The 16,866-nt window shown below is 38.9% G+C and overlaps 2 protein-coding genes across 5 annotated transcripts in view; one reads left to right on the top strand and one right to left on the bottom strand.

Annotated features, from left to right (window-relative positions):
* Window positions 1–3,098, top strand: part of LOC149819081 (regulator of nonsense transcripts 1 homolog) — a 63,508-nt gene extending 60,410 nt beyond the window's left edge. Inside the window, exons 27-29 of the mRNA XM_089984070.1 lie at window positions 682–813; window positions 1,940–2,059; window positions 2,304–3,098. Of these exons, the coding sequence (XP_089840196.1) occupies window positions 682–813; window positions 1,940–2,059; window positions 2,304–2,426 (375 nt within the window). The 3' untranslated portion in view covers window positions 2,427–3,098. The remainder of the gene's footprint in view (window positions 1–681; window positions 814–1,939; window positions 2,060–2,303) is intronic.
* A 1,903-nt stretch (window positions 3,099–5,001) lies between these two features.
* LOC149819080 (10 kDa chaperonin 1, chloroplastic-like) lies at window positions 5,002–10,162 on the bottom strand. Of its 4 annotated transcripts, none has more exons than XM_089984067.1 (7): window positions 9,875–10,162; window positions 9,718–9,797; window positions 9,602–9,652; window positions 6,528–6,593; window positions 6,398–6,445; window positions 5,811–5,840; window positions 5,002–5,234 (listed from the first exon to the last, which is right to left on the bottom strand). In XM_089984067.1, exons 1-7 carry the CDS (start codon window positions 9,978–9,980, stop codon window positions 5,166–5,168), a joined length of 450 nt encoding a protein of 149 aa, XP_089840193.1. In that variant the 5' UTR covers window positions 9,981–10,162; the 3' UTR covers window positions 5,002–5,165. The 4 variants fall into 4 exon arrangements, with proteins under 4 accessions (XP_089840193.1, XP_089840192.1, XP_089840194.1 ...); XM_089984066.1 differs by having other exon boundaries at window positions 9,718–9,800; window positions 9,875–10,151; XM_089984068.1 differs by lacking the exon at window positions 9,602–9,652 and having other exon boundaries at window positions 9,718–9,800; window positions 9,875–10,114.
* Window positions 10,163–16,866: the final 6,704 nt, after the last annotated feature.

Below are 16,866 nucleotides of genomic sequence, written 5' to 3'. Positions count from 1 at the left end.
AGAGAGCAGAGCTGCGTGGGAGAGGAGAGGATCAGGGCAAAAAAATTTTGCCCTAATCCTCTTTCGCATCCCTTTTGGTCAGGCAATGTTTTTTTTATATTCGAAAATTGAACGAAAATGATCCTGGGTGCGTTGACTGCACCCAGGGTCGTGTTGACCGCACCGGGTGCCGCACCCGCACGCTCACCCGCGTCGCGTCGACGCGGGTGCGGCACCTGCTTTGCCGAATCCCTGTGACTTAGCTTTTAACTGGTTCAATATAAAAAATAAATGTAAATACATTCTAAGAATGGAAACTATAAGGCTATGGATGATCTTGAATAAAATAAGGGGCCTTATAAGCGATTTTTTTCGTTTTCTTTTCCATTTATTTTTCGTTTTATTTTTTAGTTTTTATTTTATTTTTTGGTTGGTTGGGGTAAGGGGGCTGCTTCCTGAAGTTGGCGTTTTCTTCATAGATAAAAAATATTGGTTGAATGTTAGTATTGTTTATGATGGCAAAACCACCAGATTTGATGGAAATTCTGCATATTTGATTCTTGAATTATGATATGCAACATGTGGCAGGTAAGGTTCCTAGTAGTTTTATTTGTCATTCATTTCCGACTGAAATGCTAGCTTGGCTATTGCAATTTGACTTTGGTTTTCAAGTTTTGATTTCTGTTCTGCATTTTGCTTCAGGCTTCTCAAAGTGCATATGGTGTTGATTACGTCACTCAAGGGACGCAAGGCGGGTTTCCTGGGAGCTTTTTGAATCAGAATTCACAGACTGGTTATTCTCATTTGGGAACTGGAAATGACTTCATCACTCAGGTTCGATGAATCTACACTTTTTCTTTTTTCACCAAGTATTGTCTGTATGGTTGGATCTGACATGTGTCCGCTAGATCCTTGCAACTTAGTGTGACCACCATATGGTATCATGGTTACCATTATATATAGGCCTTCTGGAGAGAGGCTACATCATCATTGAATTCTTTCAGAACCTCCATCAGGAGAGATGAAATAGATAGGGCCCCAAAAGTGGTTTACTGGCCGCACAAGCATACAACAGATTAGTGGTCGGACTCTGAGCGGTTGGACACCGCAAAGAGAACCACTTCTTTCTTAATAGAGGGGCTTCCATTTCCAAACCGTGCTGGATAGAAACCCATCACAGGCCTGAAACTGTATTGGGCTATCAGGCTTAGCTTTCAAAGTGTGGAAGACAGAAGGAAAAAAGGAAAAAAATAACTTCACCCGAGTTAGATCAACCCAGCCCTAGAGGAAGGAGGGTTGAACCGACCAAGCTCCAGGCTTGGAGAGCCGCCTATGCATGAGGACTTTCATAGACATGCCTCTTTGGCTTTCCTAGAGGGCTTAAGAGGAACGACATGGGTCTGATTAAAACACACACACACACACACACATATATATATGTATATATATAGGGTAACTAAAATATGTTTACTAACCAAATATGTTTACTGGTATGAAGTATGAACCAAGATTTTCATAGGGTTTTTTCCTTTTTTCGAAAATTTCACAGTACGGATGTGATCTAGACACTTGGTTTTATAGAAACACTCTTGGATCATCCGATTACGATGTATAAGAAGGATCTTTTAAGGTTGAAAATCAATGGATTAGAATTTTCATAAATATTCAAGCATAAAAATCACATTTCTTGATCCAATTACGATGATCTAACAGTCGATTCCTAGCAAATGGACCACGCCGAATGCATCTGCATGGTTAGATTTACAAAAAAACTATGAAAATATCGATTCATACCAGCAAACATATATATATATATATATATATATATATATATATATATATATATATATATATATATTCTCTTTCCATCCCTGGCAAGGCCGTAAACTGGTATTGTAGAGTCAACAAACATGTGTGTCTATTGTCTAACTATTTTTGCATTACTTCTACATCTTCACAGGACTACATGTCTCATGGAACACAGGGTCTTTTTACTCAAGTTGGCTTTAATGATCCATCCCAAGATGATTCCTCCCAAGCTCAGTTTGGAGTTGCTGGACCTGGACCTCTTCAGTCTCAGGTATTGTATAGTACTCTTGTCGATATTCAACTTGGTATTTTTCATTAGTTCAAGATTGAGGCTTGAGCACAAACTTGGTTGTATTGCTAATGAAAGTATTTCATATTACGTGCATTAGTGGAAGCCACTATTCATTACTTAATCGGTGGCTCCATTGTTGGGGCTTTCATGTGACTTGTGAGAAGTTGTCTACTCGATGAGCAGAGTTCTCAGATTTATGACTGATGACGGGAGCTGTTTGCAGGGCCTTATGAATCCTCTCTACTCCCAGCCTTTCACGCAGTACAACAGCCAGCCAGTAAACATGCAAGCTGCACAGCAGCAGGGCCAAACCGGCCAAAACCAGAAACTCCACTACAATGGCTGAGCCAACATGGGGCCTGACCATGAGATGGGTTATACTCTTTGAGATCAGCCTTTTGGTTTTGCTGACATGTCTGCTTCTTTGCATTCATGTGTCTGTGATGCCGCTGTTCGAGTTCATTTGCTTCTCTCAACTAGGAGTGGGCCGTATAGTTGGATGACAGGCTCAGCAATTCAAGATTTGCAGATGGAAACGCGGTAAGCCACGATCAGCAGAGCCAGAGCTGAGAAAGGATAACCCCACACCCTACTTGAAAGTTTTCTGTTGTTTTGAGAATTACCAATGTGCGGAGGGGGGAGTGAGCATGTTCCATATATAAACATAAGCTTGCAATTTGGTCTCTTGGACGAGCAGAAGATGGTCGGCTTTGAGTCTTGGATATGTCAGGCGGAGACATGAGAGGCAGTCTATAAATGCAGTGCTGTGATGGGTTGTGCTGGCGGCCTTACAGTCGCGCGAGCAGCCATGGTTGTTGAAAGTTATGTACAGTTGCTGTGGCAGGGCAGGCTGGCCCCATTTGCTCGGCTTTTAACAAAACCTCATACTCCAAAATGTGTTTAGGTAAAAAAGTTGTTAGAATGTGTATTCTTGCTGCTCCCTGCACTCCAAGCCACCAGCACCCTTTTTACTTGGTACGGTTTGTTATATAAATATATGTTCATAGATTTTGGTTTTGTTCTTGCTTTTTGCCCTTTTCAAGTTTGGGTCTCTGTCAAGCCTGGTGCATGTCTACAATCGTGCATGCATGTGTGTGTGAGAGAATAAAGAGATTCATGCCAATAAAGATGCAACTAGGCTGTCTTGGATTGAGAAATCGGGTTACATATACAACTAAGGCTTGCCTGTCCTGGTTGTGGCACTCAGCTAGCTACTTTTGTTTGAATTTGGTTACCATTTTAAACTCTTGCATCGATCCAAGTGCATATGTTCGAAACTTACCTTAGTGTCCTTGGTAAGTTACCCATCGTACTATTGGTGATGCTATTTTAATCAAAGCACCATATTCATTTTATCTTAGCCATGTTTGTTTTGATTGGTTTGCTAGTTTGCAAGGTTATATGGGGAAATGTCCTGGATTCAACCTCAAGACGTTGGATGAGTCGTTTACACAGGGTCTATGCAATTCTGCTGTTTTATACAAGAGTTATTTCTCAGACTACAGTACGATGAATCGTAAATCAATTCTATAAACTAATATCAATGGCTCATCAAACTAAGTTGTTTTGTGCTTTTAAGTTTCTGCCATTAACCATAATGGGAACTATTAAAGAATCCACGATCAAAGTTAGACAAGCCCATATGGCCCTTGGTCAGTTTCACAAAGGAGGCTTTGTTTTGCATGTACAGTGGCAGGCACGCCATCAGTGGCTCACGTTATGTTGTGCCTTGATTGCTATTGTAAATATGGGACACAGTACGATTGCTCAGAGGAAAACAGGACAAATCTAAAAGTCATGCTGAGCGTCAAACAATGGTGATCGAACTAAAAAGTTTAATTTATAAGCTGATTTTTTTTTTTTTATATTTACACGGAGAAACTGCCCTCGGGATCAGACCTAGTTGTGCTGGCTCTGCCTCCCATAGCAACATAAAACTCTGTGGGCTTACCCTTTGCCCCAAGGGAGTTGCCACGGTTTGGCTTGCGTAAGGGGTGACGCCCATGGGATTTGAACCTAGACTGCCTAACGGCCTAGCCCCCATTCCACTGCACCAAACCCCACGCATGGTCGTCTGTTCCTGCATTCTCATTACGGGCACGTTGCGCTGTCATAATTAGTTAACGCTCACGTCACTTTCTCGAGTTTTTAGAAACATGATAAAGTGCAAGCTGCGATCGTGATTCTCACTTGAGAATGCCCCAACTTTCTCAAACCTGAACCATGGGGGACTCCAGTTGCCTAGTAAGAGCAGCTAGTGCAAGTCACCTTGTATTGGGACGTTTCAGGTTCGAAACCCAATGGTACGGCTGGATAACTGGTGTATGTGTTGGGGGGGTGTTCTGCCCACCCCAGATTGCCTAAACAAATAAAATTGAAGAAAACTTTCTCAAACTTGAGCTTTCTCAAGTGTGATTAGGGATCTCAACTGGTAGGGTTTGGTTCGGACCCAGGTGGAACCAGACTTGGACCCAATTTTTGGGTATGGTATCGGGTCTGAACCTGGATCTAATCAAGTCCATTATAAAAAAACCATACCTGAAACCCATAAGAACTACATGAACCCGACCTGGACCATACCCAGTAAAACCATATTTTTAATCACTTTTACATTGAAAAATTGCAGGTCTTAATTGGAACTCAGGTTGGGTCTGGGTCTTGTATAAAATTTCACAAAGTATACCTGGGTCCATGTATTAGGACCTTTGGGTCTGGACTTGGGTCTTAATGGGGTCATCTTATTTATCACCAGGCCCTATGGGGTTTGATTAAGGTTGGGTCCGGGTAAACCAGACCCGTTGACACCCTTAAGTGTGTTGGCACCACCTTGCTCTTCTATCGTCCCTCTAGCAGTAAACAGCCACCCCCACCACTGCAACCTGAGAGAGAGAGAGAGAGAGAGAGAGAGAGAGAGAGAGAGATTTCCACATGAAAACTGTTCATGCTATAGTGGATCAAAAATTACGCTCCATACAAAACTTTTCAGACGACGGAAAAGGGAAAACAGCATAATCCGGAACTCATCAGGATCACATAATCTAAGAAAACGAATTACTGGCCACCTTGGAACAGAGCGGTCACATGCCTACTCAACCAGTGCCAATAGATCTCCATATCGACAAAAACAGTGCTTGGCATCAGTTCCCAGATCCACCTGCACAAAACAAGCTAACCATCAAATACCCAGTCCCAACTTCCATTGATAGCAACCAGAAGCAAAGCATCCTGGACAAGTGTTCGAAACCAGCGACATCGTCAGACAGATATTTATCAATTAGACTTGAATGGGAAACCCCAAAGAGTTGGTGTGGTTGTCAACAAGCACAGGTTGCTCGGGCCTCCGGCAACCAGTAATGTACTTGGACGTGGCTGCAGACCTCAAGGGGGAGTTCCAAGTTGGTTGTATTGCTAAGAAGCAAGAATTGCTAAAGTTTGGCACATCAGTTAATGAACTGGAGAACAACATTGGGATAATTGCAAGTTGGTTGAGTTGGTAAAAAGCATGCATTGCTCAAGAATTGGCACATTAAAAATCTTAGTTCAATCCAGAAAGCCAATGGATCTGGGCGACTCAGAAAAAAAGTAGCTTGAATCCATGGCAATTTAGGGCTTGAACAAACATCATAATCAATGTAATTGAATCGGGCTGAGTTGCTGATGGCTACAACCAAGCGGGTTCAATCCCTGAGCTATAAATCAGGTTTGAGAATTCAAACACTAGCATACTGACCTCATATGCATTGATGTCCGAAAAGAGAACCTGCAAGTGAAAGAAAAGCTTTGTTGGTTAAAAAACTGACTACATAATTTAGTATTTCTCACCACCAGTTATGGATAGGTTGCCAGGTTACAATAACTTCAAAAATCTCCACACAAAACATTATATATTTGATATTCATGTATACGAAAAGATATGAAAGACTAGGTAAGGTAAGACTCAAATTCAGCAAGCCTAAGCTAGCATTTTAGTCTCAACTTAAAATCATTATAGAAGATAAGAAATTCGTGAAAACAATGAATGATGGAAAAATATGCCAAAAAACAGTCTTCACTTCATGCCATGCCATATCACCTACACATGACTCAACCACCTAACATGTCACATACGTATTTGCATCTTGTGCACTGCAAGCTCGCCTTTCATCTGTAACTATAAAAGTCCAGTTCCAGTGTCCAGATTTACTCTAATGAAACATCTCAACTTAATTCAACAGGTGAGATTGACTCAACAAGTCACCACTATCTGAGTTTCGAGTGCAGGCAACATTGAAATGACGTCTACTACTCTGCTAACTATTTAACAAAAGCTAGGCTTACCTTTTTGCCAGCTTCAACATTAGTGACATCTGCTCCAACAGACAAAACCTGTTGATACAATCAAGGAGACTGAAATGAACCCTCAATATTTTCTATCAAAGAGAAATTTTAACCTTTTTCAAAGACTCACCTCACCCATAAGGTACCGTTCAAATTTGACAGCCGATTTTGGCAACAAAACTCCACCAGAAGATTTCTGCATCATAAAACTAATTTGATCAGCATAAATGGAAACTGACGCTAATGTTGGTCACTGATACACAAATTGACCCATCAAAGGCACAGATGGATCTTTCAGTTCCACACTGATATGTAATTAACTAATTATAATAGCAGTGATATGAGAGTATTCAAGGACCACTATATCAGACTTCACTGGGGTTATGAAGTGTATAAAAAGAAGTAACATAGCAAGACTTTCTTAAAGAAAACACCAATGATGAGACAAGAGTAAATATACATATCAAGGCCTCTATATTCAAACAACTAGCAGATATCTAATGCAATCAACCAGGAAATGAAAGAATGGAAATACACTGTGATCCAGAAGTTGGTAAGAATACAGACAGTTAGATTATACCTTCATCTCCCTCCCTCATCCTCCCTTTTCAGGGCAAGCATCAAAGCTAATCCCATTTTCATTTTCCATGTTTCCAAGACTTTCAAAATGCATATTAACAAACTACAAGAAGTGCTGCCATCACTGAAAACAAGCTGCCCCCATACCTCCACCTTCAGCTGATAAAATTGCAAGTAAATTTGAAGATTTTCTGCAACCATGTAGGTCGTCGATGGGACCTTTCTTTTGCATGATCAAGCATTTCAAATGGGGGAACATACACATGCAGAACCATCTACTTTTCATGTTATAGCCTTTTTGGGTATTCCTTCCTTCATCTTGGTGGATAATCCTTTCTTATATATTTATATAAGGCTAGGTACATGCTTTAAAAGTTTACCAATTAAAATGTACAACCAAATTTTCTCATGAAAAATTTCCAATGTTTCCAGACAGAAAAATTTAATATAAGAATATTCTTACTAATTACCATAAGGGCCTGTTTGGTAGCAAATCCAGAAGTTAAATTTTCTGGTTTTTTGCTTTTCAAATTTTTAAGACTTCAGGATTTTTAAGTTCAGGAAACATATAGTGTTTGGATGAACCTGAAAATCTGGAAAGAATTATCCAGATTTTAAAATTTTCACTGTTTGGTTATTCATTTGAAAATATGAAACTCTCTCTCTCTCTCTCTCTCTCTCTCTCTCTCTCTCTCTCTCTCTCTCTCTCTCTCTCTCTGCTTATCAACTTCCCCTCTTAATTGGCGTTATTCTTCTCTACAAGAAAAATATACCAAAGGAAGACATCAACCGAATGGGCAAAAAAAAGAACCATCTCTCTATGATTCAATTATTTTCAGAACAAAGATTATAATACAGAAAAAGCAAATAAAGACAGAAATATGATAACAAGAATTACATGAAATAGAACCAAAGACAAAAAAATTTGTTCAGTCCCTTGGAATGATCTAAAAATCCCTCAAGCCACACAACCAACAATAGGGCAATAGAAGTTGGATCCCGTTCTTGAGAAGAGCAGGCAGAAGCTCACACAAGGTTACCGCAAAATCTGAAATTAGGGGATTGGATCAAGAAGAGTCCATCAAAATATGTGGATCAGCAAACAAATTGTCTTCACCACCATTCAGGGGGAGATTTCCCATATTTGGGGAAGGAATATCAAAGTTGGGGTTTGAAGATTATGGCTAGGGTTTAATGGAGCTGTAGAGAGATGATGGCTAGGGTTTAATGGGGAGAGAGAGAGAGTAGCAGAAGGGGAGGAAGAGGACCGACTATGGTAGGGCGGGTCATGAGCCCGTGTTTTTAGATAAAAAAAATTAGAAAAAGTTCCTGTTTTTGTAAATCCAGCTATCTATTGGATTAACGAATTTCATGACTTTTAAAAAAAATCCGATTTTCACTTATCTAAATTTGATAGCCAAACATCTGGAAAAAAACATCAGAGTTTTTTTATTTTTGCTAGTATCCAATTTATTCGGATATTCAGGTCTAATCAAACAGGCCGTAAGCATGTGTCAGAGGAACCACTTTCTATTTCTATAAAAAAAATTCTCTCTCCTGGTCATGCCTCATTATCTGACCAACTCTATGCAACTATAAGGTCAGTTAGACAACTGTCTGTCAATGTGGCTTTGCAAAACTAGGCACTAGTACACTACCGAGGGGATTCAAAATAGGATTGAACATTGAAATGGAGAGAAAGCGACAATAATAAAAGAGGAAAGCTGTAACATGCTAGAAGGTGCATCACAGATTTTTCACTTTTTTTATTTTTTATTTTTGAAAAGTCACAGACTTAGCACATGTTAGTATCTCCAAATCAGACCAAAATAGTTATACCTTATTCAAAAGGTGAAAGAACATATGCATATGCCTGCAACAGCTATGCTAATCTATTGATACCCTCATGAGAAATGCAATGAAGGTGTATCACAAGCTACACCGTGATCGTTTGAAACATAATTATGCGATGCAATTACTCTTATCAAACTGTCATCCATGGTGTACCATGGGCTAATCCCTGGCCAGATCCTTCTGAAAGAATAAAGTAGCTGGCATCACAAATGACACACAAATAATTTTCTTCAAGTATTATAAATCAGGAATAACACACAATTCCAACAACATTAGGAGGCTTGCAAGAAACATGCAGTAATAAGCAACAAGCTTAGGGATTGGCACTGCCATAACCTTATCATACAACAAAAGGCAAACCAACCAAGATGGCGCACCATTTATGCTCTAACTGGCAATCCCCGCAACTTAAGAATAAAATAGGATTCGTCTAAGAGAAAAGCAGAGAAACCCCAAGTAAAAATGCACATGCTCAAAACATTTTTTTCGACAAACCAACGACTAGTCGCGGGCTCAATTCTTGATAAAAGGAAAAGAAAAGGCGAAGAGGGTAGCGAAAACTAACAATGAACGGAATGCTTAGATGACACAAACTACCCCTTGGTGGTGCTATATCTCCGAGTTAAGAAAGTATTGTTATTATATTCAACACAAACCCAGAAATCTATACCACAATCCAGAAGATGAGATGGGAGACAAATTTAAGGGGAAAAAAAGGAAAAGGGAAAGAGATTTTCTGCAAACAAGAAAAGTACAAATAAGCATACATACTTCAGGCAACTGCTCCAGGCGAACCAGAACCCTGTCCGCTTGAGGCACAACCTGCCCATTCAAACACCAGAAATTCAATACAAGAGAGAGAGAGAGAGAGAGAGAGAGAGAGAGACCTTTGAAAGGTCCCATTTCTTGACAATGGCGTTTATTCTCGGGACAACTTGGGGCATCCTAGAAAACCTGAGCAACCCACCTGCTACAAACCCCAACCAATGTTCAAAATTGAATAGTGTGTGTGTGTGTGTGTGTGTGAGAGAGAGAGAGAGAGACCGGTGGGGTTCTTGTGGGGGATTGGCGTGGGTGTGAGAAAGTTGGTTCTGGGTGCAGAGGCAGAAGATGTGGGAGCTGAGAAAAGGAACCCTGCAGCTGTCGCCATCACTCTCTTCTTTGTCTACCACCTTGCTGATGCGGGTGCTCTCTCTCTCAGGCCGCGAAGGAGAGAGAGAATATGCAACAACTTGAAGCAGTGAGCGATGGATGAAACGACAAGGAGGGCAGAAATGGTGCACCAGAGGGTTTTATCCATCCAAGCCTCCTCCCTGCTACTATAGAACCTTCTACTTCTAGTTACTTCTATATGGATTCGGATTGGGTCCCTTGTCCCATGATGAGTGACACGGGTTTGGTAAGATTTGCAAGAGCTCTTTTGGGTCCTTCCTCGAACCTATCGAAAACTAAATTCAAAGCCTAACTTGGGAACTTACCAAGTATTCACAGTTTCACACATAGTTGGATTTTGGCCAAGGGTGGGTATTGGGTCGGGTTGGGACACCCCAACTTGAGGCCCGTTAATTGCTTGACAGGTCCGACCTAGACTAAGGGGATCCCAAACGCAACCCAAATCCTATCGTCTTCAGGTTGGGCGCCATTATTATCAGACCAGATCTAGGTGGGTTGGGTTGAAATTTGACGTGTATATCCTCTTTTGACTTTGTTCATGCCTTTGTAATCAAGATGGAAGTTGCTTTCGTGCAATTGCTTTTTAGAAAACACGCTCCTTTAGGTTTAGGGTACGTTTGATGGCTTGTTTAAGATTGCATAAAATGAATAAAAAAAAGAAAAAGAGGTGTGACTTCTTTAATAACTTCACCACTAATGTTTGTTTGGACTGTACTCAGATGCTGTGTTTAAAATGTTCATTGTTTGATGATGAAGTGAGAACAACTTCGATAACAGTGGATTCATTTTAGAATGTATGACCTGATTGGCTAGCTAACCATACGAGTATTTTAACATGTTTATTATGGATTTTAACTTCGGATATAGATATTGGATTGGATCTAAAAACAAAAAAATATTTAAAATTTAGCTCATTTGATAAAAAAGAATTGATATTTTTTTATATATGAATGCTTTAATCAGTATAATATTAGATTTAATTATGAAAATACTTTCAAGAAGATATCATCACAAATAAGATTTTAACATGTCATATTTGAGGTAAAATATACAAAAAATAGTGCCCAGTTCAAAATAAAAGGCCAAGATATCATCACAAATACCTCCAAGAAGATTGTCATTTTCACAAACTTCGGCAAATAGAAAAAAAAATCACCATAACCTCATACTGCAAAATAAATCGAAAGCAACGTAGGCAAAAAAATAACCCAAACAAAAAAAATGACAAAAAAGGAAGGAAACATGAATTCCCTGTGGGACATCTAAACAAAAACGATCGTAGAACGACAATTGAAACCTTAAAAATCAGATGCAAACACTGTTGGATGTAAGAAGAGATGAAAAATTAATTCAAAGTAGACAACAATTTGGAGACCACTCCTTTATGAAGTTATTTTTGGACTTTGATGATGTGGAATAGTCCCATATTGAAGAATCTCAAAAAGGTTGTGGGGTTTATAACCTACATGGTGATTCTATCACTTGTTTCAAAGAACAAGGGGATGCGATGGTTACCATACGGGCGCACGTCCGCCCGCCGTATCGTGTCGGGTTCGGATAATTGGCCTTTTAGGGCCATATCCATTATCTAAGTTCAATGTTCTTTTTGTCTCGCATTAATTATTTTATTTGGATTACATAAAAAAAAATGAGAAATAGATAACGAATCATTCCGTTGACGGGTCACGTCACTTCGTAACACCAGTAACAGATCTCTTTACCCGTTCAGGGATTATAAAACATGGTTAGAGGGTTGCAGTTACACAAACAGACACTAGTGACTCTCGAATTTTGTTTTCTCTCTCTTGCTTCCCTGTGGGTGCTTCCTAGAAAGGGGAGTTCTGCAACAGTTGTTCATAGAGGTTGTCTTCGATGGATGATCTACCATCAGAGTGCACCGATCGAGATCGTCGAGGCTATTGTATCCTGGGGGAAGGACGCCAGACCCTTTTTGCACCGTATGTAGGGGCGAATCTTCTCTAAGGAGAGTATTTTTATACGCCTTAGCCTATTGCAAAATATTAACATGATTCTATTATTGTTTTTATTCTGTTCTATGCATATGTTTGATCTGTTGCCCTCATCTGAATTTTGGTTTAAAATTGAACATGACATGCTTGAACCCTGTTACGATTTGAATCAATTATTTTATATGTATATCATGTTGTATTGTAATCTGATTTGCATTATGATACTGTTATTGATTCCAACAGTCTTTGAGAAGATTCAAAACATGTCGATTTCATCTAGTTTTATACTGAAAGTAGACATGTCTGGTATGCCTAAAAAATTTGCTGATCAGAATTTTAAGCGTTGTTAACAACACATGAAAATATGGTTGATGACTATAGGCTTGTTATATGTTCTAGAGTTCGAATGCCCTTCAGTTTCTGAGACTGATCCTAATCCTGCCGCTGTTACTACGACTGTAGAGTGGAAAGAGAATGATGGTATATGTCGTGGTTTTATTCTGTTGGCTCTGTCCAACACTTTATTCGACGTATACAGTTCCTCATCTACCACTACTAAAGCTCTATGAGATCAACTTGACAAAAAGTATAATACCGAAGACCAAGGTCTTGAGAAGTACTCAGCTCAGTTGCCAAGTTTCTGAAATATCAGATGGTTGAGGGCAAGTTGGTCACTGAACAAGCACATGAGTTTTTGCTATTGCTTCATAGTTTGGTTGAGGCTGATATGAAACTTTCGGAGAAGTTTCAAGTCATGACCATCGTGGAAAAAAATTCTTAAGTCTTGGGTAGACTTTGGTATGTCTCTCAAGCACCGTAGAGGAAAGATCTCCCTGGATGATCTTATGGTAACCATAGCCATTGATGAAGAGCATAGGAGTCAGAAATAAGTTGTGATGCCAACTAAACAACCTAAAGTGAATATGATGACCAGATCATTTAAAGGCAAGGGTCAAAAAGTTAAACCTGCAATGAAAAATCAATTCAAACCTAAGGCCAAAATCTAGAAAAAGACAAAGAACAAACCTTGTTGAAACTGTGGATTGGTTGGGCATTGGGCCAAGGAATGTCCTTTCAAGAAGGTCAAGGCTCATGGGACCACAAATGATACTCCTCAAGTCAATATGGTGACTGATAAGTCTATCTTTGTCTCTTACCGGGCTGTTGCAGGCAGATCTGTGACTATGAGCAATTTCACGGCTGCAAAGATATTGGGGATTGGATGCGTGGACCTGAAGTTTCCTTCAGGACAAATTCTATCTCTACACAGAGTGCACCATGTGCCTGTAGTTAAAAAGAATATTTTAAGTAGTTCATATCTAGGTAGAGAGGGTTTTGAGTTCAACTTTAAATGTAATAAAGTTGTTATTTTACATTCTGAAACATTTATTGGCAAGGGGTATATAAATGATGGTTTATTTAAATTTTGTGTTGAACATGTTTGCAGTAATAAATTAGAGAATGATATTTCTTTTGATCCATTGTCTAATGTTGCTTACAATATAGAATCATTTGATTTGTGGTATAATAGATTGGGTCATGTGAATTTCAATTCTGTAAAATGCATGATGAACTTGAAGATGATTCTTGAATATTTCATAGGCAAAACTAATAAGTGTGAAATTTGTGTGCAAGCAAAACAATGTAGGAAACTATTCCATACGATTGTTAGAGATTCTGAAATATTAGATTGGGTGCACACAGATATCTGTGAGTTTAATAGAGTGTTAACTAAAAATCATAAAAAGTACTTTATCACTTTTATAGATAATGGCACTAAATACTGTTATGTGTATCTGCTAAAATCAAAAGATAAAGCTTTTGATAAGTTTCTTATTTTTAAGAATGAAGTAGAAACACAAACTGGTAGAAAACTTAAAAGATTGAGGTTTGATAGAGGAAGAGAATATACGTCTAACAAACTTGATGAATATTGGCAATTCATTGACATAGTTCATGAGTTTACTGCTCTATATTTTTCTCAATCTAATGAGATTGTAGAAAGAAAGAATAGAACCCTAACTGACATGATAAATGCTCTACTTGGGAGTTCTGGATTACCTATCTATATGTGGGGAGATGCTCTGAATACAGCTTGCCATATTCTGAATAGAGTTCCCAAGAAGCTTAATGATAGTAGATCATTTGAACTCTAAAGAAATAAGAAATCTAGCTTAAAATACCTCAAAGTGTAGGGGTGTCTTGCAAATGTACTTGTCCTAGAGTACAACATAAAGAAGCAGACCATCTTGTCACGGTCTACTTTTGAGGATGAGCTTTGTGCTTTAGATATTATATGAATAGAAGCTGAATGGTTAAAGGGACTTCTAGAGCAACTTTCTTTGATGAACAAACCAATTCTTTTAATATATGTGCATTGTGACAATATGACTACAATAGCAAAGATCAAAAGCATAAAATATAATAAAAAGCAGAGAAGACACATCCAAGTCAGAATAAAATCTGTAAGAAAACCGGTGTCTCAGTTAGTGGTTGTTATGGACTATGTTGGATCCAAAAAAAACACAACTGATCCATTAACAAAAGGACTAGATAAGTCATTAGTCTTGAAATCTAGAGAGAGGATGAGACTGAAACCCATCAGTAGTTTATCTATAGTGGCAACTCAACCTATCTGAGTGGAGATCCCACAAAGTAGATTCAATGTGGTAATAACAAGCTGTAGGGTGAACTGGATAGGACCTTCTTAATGTGATACTATGTATCTGTATCTTTTCTTCTGATTACTCTGGAAATGTGCTCTAGCTTTCAATAAAGAAAGAGTGAAAACTCTAAATGGGTTCAAAGCCTTTTAGGCGAGATGTTAGCAATGTATCTCTGAAGAAGTCTACCTATGTGAGTGTGACTATATGACCGCAGTTTAAGGAATTGGGTTATTCCTGAAGTCACTCATGAAACATGATTCGAGCGCATGGCCATTAACGGCCCCTAAAGATTACAACCAAAACCTTTATCATGTTGTTGCTAATGGATACTCCTATACCAAAGGTTCAAGTTCAAGACTTTAGTTCACTTCGTTCATGTATGGTAAAGTTAGCTAACTAAGGTAGTGGTTCAAACCAGAATATATCATTACTGAAAGCATGATATTAACTGTTGCAGATTACTCAATCTTACATCTTTGTTTTCTTCTGTTTTCATTCATTGAATTTGTGGAGAAATGTTGGATGTAAGAAGAGATGATGAATTAATTCAAAGGAGAAAACAATTTGGAGACCACTCCTTTTTGAAGTTATTTTTGGACTTTGATGATGTGGAATTGTCCCATATTGAAGAATCTAAAAAAGGTTGTGGGGTTTATAACCTACATGAAGATTCTATCACGTGTTCCAAAGAACAAGGAGATGAGATGGGATGGTTACCATACACACGCGTGCGCCCACGCTGGCCCGTCGTGCTGGGTTCGGGTAATTGGCTCTTTAGGGCCATATCCATTATCTAAGTCCAATGTTGTTTTTATCCTGCGTTAATTGTTTTATTTGGATTAAATAAAGGAAAATAAGCAATGGATAACGGATCGTTCTGTTGACGGGTCATGTCACTTCGTAACACCGGTAACGGATCTCTTTACCCGTTCAGGGATTATAAAATGTGGTTAGAGGATTGCGGTTACACAGACAGACGCTAGCGACTCTCGATTTTTTTTCTCTCCCTGCTCTCTCTTGCTTCCCTGTGGGTGTTTCCCGAAAAGGGGCGTTCTGCAGCAGTTGTTCATAGAGGTTGTCTTCGAAGGATGATCTACCATCGAAGTGCACCAATCCAGATCGTCGAGGCTATTGTATCCTGAGGGAAGGACGCCATACCCTTTTTGCACCATATGTGGGAGCAAATCTTCTCTAAGGAGAGTATTGTATACGTCTTAGCCTATTGCAGAATATTAACATGATTCTATTATTGTTTTTATTTTGTTCTATATATATGTTTGATCTGTTGTTCTTGTCTGAATTTTGGTTTAAAACTGAACATGACATGCTTGAACCCTATTACGATTTGAATCAATTGTTTTATATGCATATCATGTTGTATTGTAATCTGATTTGCATTATAATATTGTTATTGATTCCAACAAACACAAATTCTCCATGCATTAGAGATCAAATATGTTGGCAACAAAGCTGCATCAAATGGTTCCAAAGGAAAACAAAAAAAACAAAAAAAAAAAAAGATAAATTCTTAAATCTTCCATGCTCAATCTTGCCTTAGGAAAAGCATATGAAATGAATAAAAACAAAAAACAAAAAATCCAAGCACGCTCGAAAAACCAGTTCTAGAAAACCCTAAATCACCTTTTACAATCCATACATTGTCAGGGGCTTTCACAGCAACAAGATTGTTCGATAGATCAACCTTTTCGGTGGCCATCCTCAAACCTTTCACAGATGGAAGAAATCGGAAGGAACCAAAGCAATCAACAACATGGCATCTGAGGGCAACGATAGACCGGATCCGTCGAGGCATTTTTTTTAATTTGTTCTTCCGTTCGTATTATTTTCGTAACAGAGGAGATGGAACGAAAATAATGCTCTTTTTTGGATGCAGCGGCCGACATTGTGCACGTCCGCCACGTCCAATGTTTGTTAGAATACCCGTCTTTTGGACTCTTAGGCCCAACTGGTGTACAAGTTGGGTTGGGTTGTGTATTTCCATGTATTTTGGACCCTACTTGGGCACGACTCTTTAATTGAACTCTAAAACTCTTGATCCAAGTACAAATTGGTTCATTTGTAAAATAAATATATTGTTTCAAAATTGCAAGCAATATGGTCTGAACCCGAAAGGGGTTTGGCATAGTGGGATGAGACCTAGGATGCTAGGAAGGTGGTTTAGGTTCAAATCTCATGAATGTCATTCCTTACTAAGTCGAAGCGTGGC

This window comes from Nuphar pumila, chromosome 13 (assembly GCF_984573655.1).
Source record: "Nuphar pumila chromosome 13, dmNupPumi1.hap1.1, whole genome shotgun sequence".
In the NCBI taxonomy this organism is placed as follows: domain Eukaryota; kingdom Viridiplantae; phylum Streptophyta; class Magnoliopsida; order Nymphaeales; family Nymphaeaceae; genus Nuphar; species Nuphar pumila.
Note: the sequence above shows the minus strand (reverse complement) of the source record. Positions and strands in the feature narration are given on the sequence as shown.